Source organism: Zeugodacus cucurbitae, chromosome 5, assembly GCF_028554725.1.
Source record: "Zeugodacus cucurbitae isolate PBARC_wt_2022May chromosome 5, idZeuCucr1.2, whole genome shotgun sequence".
Classification (NCBI taxonomy): domain Eukaryota; kingdom Metazoa; phylum Arthropoda; class Insecta; order Diptera; family Tephritidae; genus Zeugodacus; species Zeugodacus cucurbitae.
In genome coordinates this window covers 59,133,447-59,147,154 of record NC_071670.1, presented here as the reverse complement: position 1 = coordinate 59,147,154, position 13,708 = coordinate 59,133,447, and the positions used below count along the sequence as shown (strand labels likewise).

At 37.2% G+C, this 13,708-nt stretch overlaps 1 protein-coding gene across 1 annotated transcript in view; it reads left to right on the top strand.

Annotated features, from left to right (window-relative positions):
- The window catches only part of LOC105209964 (sushi, von Willebrand factor type A, EGF and pentraxin domain-containing protein 1), a 56,947-nt gene extending 44,350 nt beyond the window's left edge, over positions 1-12,597 (top strand). Inside the window, exons 3-15 of the mRNA XM_011180666.3 lie at positions 2,305-2,567; positions 3,811-4,285; positions 4,422-4,574; positions 9,064-9,213; positions 9,300-9,476; positions 9,558-9,853; positions 9,989-10,397; positions 10,515-10,694; positions 10,762-10,888; positions 10,961-11,073; positions 11,395-11,748; positions 11,812-12,306; positions 12,409-12,597. Coding sequence (XP_011178968.2) covers positions 2,305-2,567; positions 3,811-4,285; positions 4,422-4,574; positions 9,064-9,213; positions 9,300-9,476; positions 9,558-9,853; positions 9,989-10,397; positions 10,515-10,694; positions 10,762-10,888; positions 10,961-11,073; positions 11,395-11,748; positions 11,812-12,306; positions 12,409-12,542 — 3,326 coding nt within the window. The 3' untranslated portion in view covers positions 12,543-12,597. The remainder of the gene's footprint in view (positions 1-2,304; positions 2,568-3,810; positions 4,286-4,421; positions 4,575-9,063; positions 9,214-9,299; positions 9,477-9,557; positions 9,854-9,988; positions 10,398-10,514; positions 10,695-10,761; positions 10,889-10,960; positions 11,074-11,394; positions 11,749-11,811; positions 12,307-12,408) is intronic.
- Positions 12,598-13,708: the final 1,111 nt, after the last annotated feature.

Sequence of the window (13,708 nt, the reverse complement as noted above, 5' to 3'; positions counted from 1 at the left end):
TAATTCGCATTCCAGCACATTTGATCCATCTGACTCAATATTTAGCATAAAAAAACTATTTTGTCTTCCCTTAATAAGTAATATTCAGAAATTTTTAACTTTTTGTTTTTATAAATTTTTAATTCTCAGCTGTTGAAATGTTTGTTTCTGTAGCTTAGCAGTTTGAGAACCGGACGCTTAAAAATCTCTTGCCTTTCTAGACTCGGCAAATTCCGCTCGTATGCGGACTGCGCCCCACGCGTCGGTTGGGCGGGAGGAGGGTAATCGTATGGGTTAATAATAATATTTGGTGACAACTTTGCTTCAAAATTTTTCGAAAATATGGAATTTTCTTAAACTACTCATATAAAAATAGTTTTTGAGAAACGCGAACTCTATTTCATGTCAAGTCAAATAAATTTATCAAAACAAGTTTCTGTCATTACATATTTGTGTATGTACTTCTTTGTATAAATTTTTTACTTTGTCATTATCCTTATAAATCACATTTATAGCATACTTTTATCAAATTTATATCATAATATTTTTTTTTTAAATTTATAGTATAAAAGTTTTTGAAATTATATCATCATATTTTTTCAAAATTTATAGCAAAAAAGCTTTTGAAATTATATCATAATATTTTTTTTTTCAAAATTTTAAGTATAAAAGTTTTTGAAACTATATCATCATATTATATTTTTTTCAAAAATAAAAAATTATTATCATAATATTTTTTTCAAAATTTAAAGCATAAAAGTTTTTGAAATTATAACATAATATTTTTTTAAAAAATTATAGCATAAAAGTTTTTGAAATTATATCATAATATTTTTTTTCAAAATTTTATAGCATAAAAGTTTTTGAAATTATATCATAATATTTTTTCAAAATTTATAGCATAAAAGTTTTTAAAATTTTATCATAATATTTTTTTCAAAATTTATAGCATAAAATTTCTTCAATGTATATCATGAAATTTTTTGAACCACGCCACTACAAAGTCTCTGTAGTACAAAATTCAATAAACAAAAGCGTTTATGAACAACGGCAAAATTCGTTTGATTTATGAAATAACGGCATTAAGCCATACTAAAAAGGCATATGAACAACGCCGCTAACACTTGTGGACTGGAAATACATACTTACACTTATGTATATTACTTACGCCCCCTACAAACGAACGAATGCACTAAATCTGCAGCCCACACACACACTTATGTATGTACACTCACAGTGCAGTTCATAAATAGAAGCTCATGCATAGATTATACGCAGCTGTTGAGCAATAACAAAAAAACGTTGGTAAAACAATGCGAGCAAAATGCAAAAAAGTTTGCGGTGGAGGTGCATATAAAACATACGAGTACATACATAGTTGACAAATGTATATATACTTATATATGTATATAGAGAGCTTAGGAATGCCTATGTAGGTGTATGCGTATATATGTATGAAGAGTCTTGTTGTTGCTCGCCTAGTTGATGAGACGGATGCAGCATGTAGTTGACAAAGTCAACCGGCATCTCTAACAGTTTTTTTTGCTTTTTTACCGTAGCAGACTGAAACAACAAAAACAAATAGTAGTAGTTCAGTAAGAAATGTTGCGTGACAGTTCAATAACCCAAACGGTAGAAAAGCCTACATATCTCTGTGTTGACAAGACAAATTAATGTGTTGTTGTATACCTTATGTGGATATAGTATGTACAAATAACATACTTATGTACCTTACTGACTATCAGTGGAATTATTACGGTAATATACTTATAAGCATAGAAGAAAGAAAAACGATTTTCTCAATTTTTTTTTTTAATTTTTTTAGATATTTTTTCATGAATTTCTAAGAAAGCTCCGTGTATTATTTCGCTTGTCAATTGCAATGATATGAAATTTGTTTTGAAAAATATCAAAGAATTGTGAAAATATTGTTAAGTAATTATGGTTAATTAACAGACGCAGTCACAAGCTTTGGCTGTCAGCCTGTCAGTTGGCTTTATCCGTTTATATGAAATACAAAGCTTTACTTTTATTGTATTGTTGTTGTTGTTTGCAAAGCGTTAAAGCTTAAAAATAGCGCTTGTTTGCTAACTACTTAGCGACCAAGTGTTATCGAACTGCAACCTGGTTTAGTTTTTCGATTTTTTTCTTTTTGGTTTGTGCGCGTTGACACTTTTCTAATTTAGCAAATCACGCCTAGCAAGTTAGCATACACATACACTCACATTTATTAAATAAATATTTATCATTTCCAACTAGTTTACCGCTACTTTAAGCGCATTTATTTATATAAAATTTTCATTATTGTTATTGTTGTACTTACAGTTTGTGGCCAACCTGCCGTGCCGCTTAATGCCAAAGTACAGACCATCTCCGGTGATGTGGGTTTCATTGAGGCCAAATACGATTGCGATTCAGGTTATGAGCTCTTCGGCCCACGATCCATCAGATGTGATCCGAGGACTGGTTGGGAGCGTGAATTGCCATTTTGTGGTACGAATGTTGCTTACCGTAAGCCTGTCAATCAGAGTTCGTACACACGTGCGGGGCCGGCGAATTACGCCAACGATGGTAATCCGGGGAATAAGGTAAGAGATAACTATGCAAAAATTTGTAATTCATTATATATAATATCGATATTTAGAGATGTTTCAAATGATTTGTAAAAACTACTGAGTCTGGTCAAACTTACTGAGATCAGAAACTTGTTATATCATACGGCTTTCTTACTAGATCGTTTTTTGTATCTCATTTCTAACCTGGATTCTACATAAAGCCCTCCTTCGTCACGGCAAGATCTTATGATCATTATTAGCTGCCGAAAATATTTACTATATATCATAAAGTCTGCGTCCCGAAGGCCTCAGTGTTTACTTGATATATTTATCGAGTCCGCTTAAAGATTTTACTAAAATTAACATGATCGGAGACCCTCAGCGCAGATATTTAGAAAAATATTGAGAGAAACTACTACGCCGACGTCGGAATGGGAGCGGGTTGGTAGTCTATAGTCCATCTGCGCGAGATCGCTGGAAATGCAGACCACGCATGAGCTCGCCAAACGCTGGTCAACAACCAGCATCTGTGCAGTGGCGAGGTCCTTTTGCCGAGCTGTGGAACTTAAAAGATCCTTTGAACTGCTTTTTCTTAGCATCGGTGTGCTTACTGGACATTGCGTTGAGACTTGGGATCTTGGCAGATGCAAGCTGCCAAAGCCTTATGGAGGAAGGCGAGATGGAATCGTCTAAGCATTTCCTCCTCCACTGTCCAGCTTTTGCCAGACTGAGGTTGAAACACCTCGGAAGGTCCACTTTCGGCGATCCTAGCGAATTGGCTAGAATCGAAATTAGCCGACTTAAGAAATTCGTAACAGATTCCAAGCGTTTTACTGAATCTTAAGGGTTTTTGATCCATTAGGAGTTTATTGGTATTACAGCGGACAGCGCTCAAAACTGTCTAAGTGAGATCTTCTGTATTTGCAGAGATCTGCCTACAAACCTAACCTAACCTAACTATGTCGTCTAGTAATACCTGAAAATCTGAATTGAAAAACCTCCATAAAAACCAATCGAATAAAGTATAATTTGCATGGAACTAGAAAAATATTAGTGATTTATAGATCACAATGAAGTCTCTAGATTACTTCCATAACATTTAATTCAATATTTACTCTGGGAATTTATTAATCCTAAGTTTGATCATTTGGAATTATATAAATTGAGGAGTTTTCAGTCACATTTTATTTCAAAGATTAATATTTATACTGATTTCCTTAGTTAAAACTATTTTTTTAAACACATAGCTTATAGCCCACATTATTCCATCTTTCAGAACCCCGACGGCCAACAGTGTTCCGAAACACAGAAAGAACCCTCGCCCTGGTGGCGCGTTGACCTGCTAGCGCCACAAGCCGTGCGCGTTGTGCGCATTACCACACGTGGCTGCTGTGGCCACCAGCCGCTGCAGGATCTCGAGATACGTGTTGGCAACAGCAGCGCCGATCTACAACGTAATCCACTCTGCGCCTGGTATCCCGGCACCGTCGAGGAGGGCATAACGAAGACGTTCTCCTGTGCGCGTCCACTCATTGGCCAATATGTGGCCATTCAGCTGGTGGGGGTGGAGGGCAGTTTGAGCTTGTGCGAAGTGGAAGTCTTCACAAACGATGAATTCTCCGTCGATCGCTGTCTCAGCCCCAATCTGAGCGTGGACACAGTGCTGACGACATTCTCAAAGACTTGTTATGAATTTCATGTAACTAAGGGTGAGAATTTCGAGAAGGCGCAGCAAATGTGCGAAGCAACTGGTGAGTGTGTGTTGAAGTTCGCCAAAAGAACATGCAAATTAAGCGAGCGGCATTTTATTAATTTGCAAGAATTTTATTGTCTTTCTTTGCTTTTTCTTATTCAACGTGTTTCTTATTTATATTCTCTTGTTTTTAGGTGGCAATTTGGTGCACGATTTTCGTGGTGCCGCCAACGATTACATACTCGCCGAATTGGAACGACGCAAATCGGAGCTGAAGACACAGCTGGTGTGGATTGGTGCGCAAAAAGAACCCGGCATTACTTCGCGCACCTGGAAATGGGTTAACGGTAAGAGCGAAGTGTTGATAAAATTCTAATTTATTAAACAAACAATTTCACTGAGGGAACATTTTTTCGGCGGGACCTGTTGGCAAAATCTCCGATGAAAAAATATAATTTAAATATTTATTTGTCACGAAATCTGTAAATTCACTAAAATGAAAATTTATTATTATGTTCGAGTCTTCGAGCTCTGGCGTTTCATTCGCCAGCAGCCATTTTTCATTTAGTTTTTTTATTTTATTGTCGCAATGTATATTTCATTTGTTTAAACTTTTGTTGTCATAAAAAACCGGTTCCATTTGATTGTTTATTGTGATCTGCATGCAGACACGCACCTTAAAAGAGCATTCGACTTACAGTTGGCTTTTGTTGTTGCGTTAGTTAGAGTAGCGCCATGAAATTAGACCAGTTTAATTAAATAAGTTCGCCTTTATGGCGTAAAACCTTGTACGCCTTACGAAAGTCAACAGTCCGGTGCTGATGTTGGTCAATGGGCTGCAAAGACATTAGGCGATCAATCATACACAGGCGAATGGCTGCGGGGCTGGCGGAAAAATTATGAAAAGATTTTATATTGGACCTCTGTTTGTACCAAGGTTTGTCTATATAATAAACAGATATTGAAGTTCAATGCTGTTTGTTGCAAAGGGCAATGGCATATTGTTGTTGGGGTAATTAGTTAATTTAGTTAGTGGTAATTATTGGTGAATTTCAAAAGTGATGTAGTGAATTTAATTATACTCGTTCCAAAATGGTGAGATTGTACACTCAGGACTCAGGAAGAAATTAATCAACATATGAGATGAATTTTCGAAGTCTAGAGTTTCCTAGAGGGATAGCTGTCAGCCAGCTGTCAATTCGACTGCTCAACATATGAGATGATTTTTCGAAATATACAATTTCCTAGAGGGATAGCTGTCAAAACAGCTGTCAATTCGACTGTCAGTTCTTTGACATTTATGTCCAATATTGCTTAGTAATATCCGATGGGAAAACACACACCGGTTAAATGTATAAAATTCTTTAAAATTAATTTCCAAAACATGCACTCTATGACTGAAACTCACTTTACAAATCACATAGGTGATGTGGCACATTTCTGATTTAGCTAAAATATAAATACTGTGCTATAGATGAAGAGACATTAAACGAGTTATCGACGATATATGGCAGAGTTCGTTAGAAAAGTGGGGAAAATTAGAGCTACAGGATCGAAAGAAAACACAGAACTATACATGTCTTATGACAAGTAGAATGACCAGGATGTAAATAAGATACGAAAGCGGTAAAGTATACAGTGAACCTACAAAAAATCATGTCGGAAAATTCAAAATAATATTGTTCAAAAAGATCGGCCCATAACTTGTACAAAAAGGTATGAATATTATGGAGTTTTAACGTCATGTTTCGTGGTGGACCAATTGCCTTTGAGAACAGCAATGAGGTTTAATCATGAGCTAGGAACCTATGGTTACAATTACAGGATTCTTAATGCAAATCTTCTTCGAAAGTAAAGCAACTTAGACCTTCCTCAGTTATAAAACTGACTATCGACTAATGTATGGAGAAAAGTGTCAACTTCTATAGCGCTTTTTGATTATGTTTATTTTTGTCGAATTTTATTTCCATAATTTCGCTATTATGCGATCCTAAAATATCCAAAAATAGTAATTTTTAATTATTTTTTTAAACACTTTCCATTTCTTAGACTACCCTATATAACTACCCCATACAAGATAAAGTAAACTCTCTGTTAAATGCGCATATTTATTGTCTAAAATAATAGAATATCATGAAATTACATGAACTTCATTAGGTTTAGCGCTATATTTCTCTGCTTCTAGCATTTTTTGGTTTTTTTAGCCGCTTCAGAAGCGTTGTCGCTTGGCTTCATGCTCGGTATATCGCCCAAGTGCTCGATCTTAGTTTCTAGATTGCAAAAAACTTTCAGACATATTTGTAAAAATATGACAAATCCGAAGAACATAAAGCCAAAGTGTTGTGTAACCATTGTTTCTCTGAACACCATCTTGAAATAATGCTTTAGTTAAAACTAAGATTTGAGTTTGTAACATAAAGGTAATGAAGGCACGTTGAAGGAAGACTGATGTTCCTCCAAAATTTTAGTTCCCACATATACTGACCAAAGCAGGTAGTTTCATAGTAAATAATCAACTTGTGGTGAATATGCGGTGGTGAGTTTTGTGCAAAATTCCCGCTAGTTAACTGTTAATTATTGATTTTTATTGTTAATACCTTTCAGGTACAATAATGATAATTAAAAAAAGTGTCAAAACAATGCGGTTTTTACCTTGTTACTATTTTGATAATCGTTTCTAAAAACTAAGCTTTACAGTTACCCAAAGATATTCCATTCTATTTCAAAATGAGTTGAATTCTGCGGAAACAAGAGATTTGAAATAGTAATGCTTTCTGGAAATAGTTTTCAATACTGAGTTCGGGTTTTTATGAGAGTCCTAAAGGTAATATTGAATTTGGGTAAAACTTTTTGAAACTTCATATGTTGGTATTTTTTTCTGTTCTGTTATTTCGGAGTCTGGATTGCTTCAGACTCATTTCTAGGGGTTTCAAGGGTACAGTTTAATAAAGTATACTAGTCTTCAGATATTGAGATTAATTAGTAAGGTGCAACTGATTCAATTTAATTAGAGTGTTTTGGGGACGTAATGTATTGAGAAATTTAGAAGGTCGCGTATATATTTGGCTTTACGAAAATGTAGTTCATTAAAACTTTAAAATTATAAATTGTATAACAATAAATTAACAAAATTTCTTAATGATTGGTTAAGCTCGCAGTATTGGGCCACTTTGCTCTTTGATATTTGATTATTTTATTAGCAACTTTTTCGTGACCAAAATATGCTCAGAAGATGTCTAGTAGTAGCAAAGATGTTTTACTGAAATATGAGAACAAAACGAGCTTTCAAAATGAAAAAAAAAATAAAAAATCATTTGAAGCTAGGCACTTTCATTTTTAAAACCAAAATTTTTTAGGGTTCTGTTTAACTTAAATTATTTTTATACTCTCGCAACAAAGTTTCATTTCCTTAAACAGTATAAAAATGGCGGAAATCGGATTATAACCACACCTACCTCCCATACGAAGGTTATGTTAACAACTACTAAAAATGCTTTAATTCAGTAGGGAAAACCACCAGAAACATTAAATTTCATGGTAAAGATGGTACAGAAGAGCTGCACTCAAATTGATTTAACAATTTTTCAATGGGCGTGGCTCCAACCACTTGAAAAACAACTCGACCGATTTCAATGAAATTCAGTTCATAATATTTCCTTGGCACCCCAAGGATATTTTATGAAAATAAGCCAAATCGGTTCACAACCACGCCTACCTTGAAGTCGATCTGAATCGATTACTTTACAATTTATAAAGTAAGCACTAGTGAATCGGATCTTTGCACAAATACTTCCTTTATAGTGTAGCAATGCCCCTCTAAAAATAGCAGAAATCGGACCATAAGTTCTCAAGGCCCCATATATCGAAAATGAGGACCACAGTGCTTCTAATAATTTTTTTACCATAATATATTTTGGTAGATATTTTGAAGAAATTCAGAGGGAATATTTTTCTTCTAATAATATGTCTTCGTCCGACGACTGAAATTGGGACAGTCGGTTACACCCATACTCAGCTCTTCCTTACTTGTTAATTTTAATTTCGTGTCGAGTGGGTCCCTATCATGTATAGCGCTTTTCACCACCATATATATCTATTTGAATATTTTTCCACTGTTTACGAAATCTTATATAAGTACAAAAAGTACCGGCGAAAATACAATGACCATGTCTTAGCTAGTGCAAGTCTATAAGAAAGTGGCATTGAAAACCAATGTTGATGACCAAAATTATTTCATAGAAAAATTCGACATACCAAACAAAGCCAAATTAACAAAACAAAGGCGCCCCAAAAACAATACAAAGCGAAACCCGATAATATATTATTCATATGTAAAAATTATTTAGTTGAGCTCATAGAAAATCCAGTTAAGGCAACAAACACAAAAACAAACAGTGTGCGCTTAAAGGAAAAGGCCACAACACTTTATTGAATGCCATATTAACTATAATGGGCGTGATTAATGCCACACAAACACACATACTCTTACATATGTATGAATGTATGCTAATTGCTGTATGCAAATGCAGTTGGCCAAGGCGCCATAATTGGACAAACTGTAAAATGTTCTTTGAAAAACGAAAGTCTTTTGCGTGCTACAGCGCATTTTAATTAACCATTTTCTATGCATTGTTTATGCAGAAAGTGAGATTTTATACATAATTAATTATATAAGCTTGGACGGTGTTGGTGTTAAGACAGGCTTACAAGTGTCTGCGTGTGTAAGGCAACAAAGCGACGCTTTAATGACCTTGCGGCATTGCAAATTTTCAATTTTCAAATAAATTACAAAGCTTTGTTGTGTAACTGTATTTAATAAATTGCGAATATTTATAGGTGAAGTGGTGCAGAAACCGGCCTGGGGCAAAGATCAACCGAACAACTATAATGGCGAGCAGAATTGTGTGGTGTTGGATGGCGGACGGAACTGGTTGTGGAATGATGTGGGCTGTAATTTGGATTATCTGCATTTTATATGCCAGCATTGTGAGTTAATTGCAAGCCACCTTTCAAATGCTAATTGTTTACTCAAAGACTAACTCTCTCCATCTCACTCTACTAAATTTACACAGCCCCACTCTCTTGCGGCTCGCCGGACTCACAGCATAACACCACAGTTATTGGACGCAACTACACGCTGGGCAACACGATCATCTACGAATGTCCAAAGGGTCACTCACTGCTCGGCGATGAAGAGCGCACTTGTCGCGCGGATGGCACTTGGGGTGGACGAGCGCCGACATGTAAATGTAAGTACAGTTCATAAATCCATAGACAATTGTTGACCAAGCACAATTCTTATATATATAAACCCTTTCACTTCACCACAGATGTCGATTGCGGTCCGCTGCCACAACTGGAGCATGGCGCCATTCTATTGTCGGAGCAACGCACCAGCTATGGCGTGCAGGCGACCTACACTTGTCACGAAAATTACACGCTCATTGGCAATGAGAATCGCACTTGTGAGCTGACTGGTTGGACGGGCAAACAGCCGGAATGTCTGGTTGATTGGTGTCCTGAGCCGCCACGCATCGCCGGCGGCAGCGTTAGTGTGACGGACAAGCGCGCCGGCTCGACGGCCACCTATGTGTGCGAGGCCGGTTATGTGCTGGTGGGCGAACCGGTGAGTCGAGACTTTTGTTTTCAATAACACGTCAAGTCGCGTAAATTGATTTATGCGCCAGTTTGGTGTGTTTTGTAATGTTAATTTATTTACTACTACTTTATTAATATTTTATGCGCTTTATTTGCAATGTAGATAATTTCCTGTGGCCTCGGCGGTGAGTGGTCCAGCAAGCCACCAGCATGTCGTTTCGTCGATTGCGGTGCACCAGCGCGTCCCGATCGGGGTCATGCAGTATTGGTGAATGCGTCGACGACCGTTGGTTCGATGGTCAAATATGAATGTGAAGAAGACTACTGGTTGGACGGGCCGTCGGAGTTGTATTGCACCAAAGAGGGTAAATGGTCTGGTGACGCGCCGGTATGCGAGCTGGTCGCTTGTGATACGCCGCATGTGCCAGCTGGTTCGTTCGTGGTGGGCTATGACTACAATGTGCACTCGAAGATTCAGTACAACTGCGATCCGGGTTATGTGCTGCGCGGCAATCCGACTTTGGAATGCTTGGAGACCGGCGAGTGGAATACGGATGCACCATTCTGTGAATGTGAGTATTAAGCCTGCAATGGAAGCTCTTAAAATAGCCTCTGGTTACAACTACTACCATTGATTCGATGGCAAACCCATCCTATTGAATATTAAATATATTCAAAAACTTTTACAGATATCGACTGCGGCATCATAACACCCATACCATACGGTTCCATAAAGTATACACAGAATACTACATATGTGGGTTCAGAAGTCACTTTCAGTTGTACACAGTCGCACAAGCTGAGTGGCGTGCCAAGGCGCATATGTCTGGAGTCCGGCGTTTGGAGCGATGCCTCACCGAAGTGTGAAGGTAAGTCCATTATTGTAAAATATATTAACTTAATGTTACCGTTTCTAACTAATCCGTTCCTTTGCAGAGATCCGCTGCTCCGAACCCGTATTGGCCGCTCACAGTTTGCTCTCGGTGACGGGCAATGACCGCATGTACGGACGTACTCTAATCCGTACCGCCGACTCCACACAGAACAGCGCACAAACCTATAAGTGAGTGACCAAGCCTTCCTTTTATTCCTCCATCTTCAAATTACTAATGATTATGTTTAATTTTTCACTAAGAATTGGCGCTTTGGCCAAATATCGTTGCGAGCGCGGCTATAAGATGGTTGGAGAAGCTCTTGTTACATGTGAAGATAATGGTCAATGGAGTGGTGCGGTACCGGAATGTGTGTGTAAGTATTATCTAGAGATAAAAATTAATTTCATCAGGCATCTAGGTATATATCATGATGAAAAGATTAGTCCATCGACTGGTATGTGTTAGTCACAGACAAAGTCTCATGAGATCACGACCATGAGTTTGTACGACATAACTGATTTCGTTACGATATGGATCTTGTGGTTCTTTCAAGCTCTGCTCATGAGTATCGACTCCAAGTTTAACAGAATATCGACAATATTTCTTCTTCCATTAGTTTTCTCCATAAGATCCTTTCCTCTATTGTCTAAAACCAAAATTAAAATACCAAAATTATTCTATATCTGTATTCCAGATGTTGAGTGCGGTATACCAACCAATATTACGAACGGCAAAGTGACGCTGGCCACTAATGTCACATACTATGGCGCAGCAGTATTATATGAATGTAATCCCAACTTCAAATTGGACGGTGTCTCGCGGCGGTTGTGTACCGACGATGGCACATGGAGTCACGAAACACCAGCATGCATTGAGATCACTTGTGATGAGCCGGACATCAGCGAAAATCTAATTGTCGATATTGCTGATCACTCAGTGGGCTCACAGGCGAAATTCAAATGTGCGAAAGGACGTACGCTGATCGGTAATGATACAAGAGTCTGCCAGAAGAACGGCAAATGGGCGGGGAAAAGTCCAAGTTGCAAACGTAAGCATAATTAGACTTATAACTTTTATTGTAATTTTCTAATACAATTTAACTTTCATACAGCTGTTGACTGCGGACGTCCGCCGATGATCGAGAATGGACGCGTCATTGTGGTGAATGAATCCACTTTATATGGCGGCTCGGCGGAGTATCACTGCATACCGAGCTACAACCGCATCGGACAGTATCTGCGCAAGTGCACCGAAGATGGCACATGGAGTGGCGATGAGCCACGTTGTGAAGTTGCCGCCACAGAGGCACAAGAGAGCTCCAGCTTGGGTACCGGCATTGCGATCGGCGCCACAGTCATCATTTTACTACTCTTCATTATCGGGCTCATATTTCTGCATCGCAACAAGGCGCGACCGGTAAAGAATACCGAGAATGTGCAGGCGGCAGAGACCAAAGATGAACGCAATGCGGCGGTGATGTCTTACTCGACGCTGGAGGCGAACAACCGATTACATTTGGACAATGGACCGCCAGCGACATTCAATACGTTCCAAGTGAATGGACGTGGCAGTGTAAACGGTAATGGAACCATTGGCCGCAAGCCAGGTGTGTGAAATGTGACGCTTTTTTACCAGCGAAACTTATATTTCAGTTTGTGGCGTGAAAACAACAAATTAATTAATTTTTTTCTCAATTTTTTTGGCACAGAGAACATCTACGATCAAATACCCAGCGAGCAATTCTACGATGCGCCATATGAGATGCGCAATAACGATGAGGTCTACGAACCTGAACCGACGGCTGGAAATGTCATCACCATAAATGGCATATCGGTGCGATGAGCAGCATGCGGAACCGCCGAGTCAGCAAGTCGTCGTTGTGGTTATTTTTAATAAATATTACATAAATTAAGTGCTAAATTCATGTTGAGCATTTAAAGTAGTAATTGGGGGGAGCGCTCGTTTGGACTACAGTGGATGCTCTGCTGTTGGGCAGATACATTGTTGGTTATGTCAGTGTAGTACTATACTAGAGAGTGTATGTTTTTTTTTTGGAATGTTTCGGACTGAGTATTAGCGCAAAAATGTTCTACGATTACGATTTTCATATATATACATACGTATACTAAACCCTTACTACTTGTAATCTCATACGAAACTCAACCTAAACTTGTAGCACACATTTTTATATATAACGGAACGTCCTTATATGTTATGTTTTATATATATGCAAAAGCACTCTTATAATCCTATGCATATACTGTTATAATGAATATACGATTATATATAGTGAGTCTAGTATAAAAATTGTAGATTTTGTAAATTTTTTTTGCTTAGTGTTTAATTAAGAGATATGTTTACCCAACTTAAGTCTAAGCTGCCTTGTAAATATTATGTTATCTGTTTAATTTGTATGTTAACTAAATATTTATTAATAATAAATGGTCTGTGTCGCACAATAAATAAATTATAATAACTAAAATAAAAAATAATAATAAATGTTTAATAAAAAATAATATTCGTTATAGAAAATATGAAGGGTCTGTAAGGGGTTAAGGATCAGAGACACGAAAAAATTATAATTTTCGGTAATTTTTTCTGCTATTAATCATACAAAAGTAATAATATGGCATTTCGACTTAAAATCACGAAAATTATAATTTCCAAAGTTATAGCTGTCTGTGTTGACCCAGTTTCAAAACAAGGTCCTGGCGGCCTCAGGGAATTTTTTTCTAGATTTTCAGGAAAAAATCAACAGTTAATTGGTCTTACAAAAAAAATTAAAATTGCATTCTAAAAGCTGAATAAATTTCATTAAAATCTACCTAGCGCTTTTCGAGTTACAGTTGTCACCAGTTCAAAAAACATAGTTTTGAGAAAAACGCATTTAAAGTTTCACACGAGCGTTTTGTAGCCCCCGAGCGATCTTTGTTATTTGTCGAATAACTCGAAATCCTATTATCGGATCAACTTTAAATTTTCAGAGAATATTTTTAAGATAACGAAAA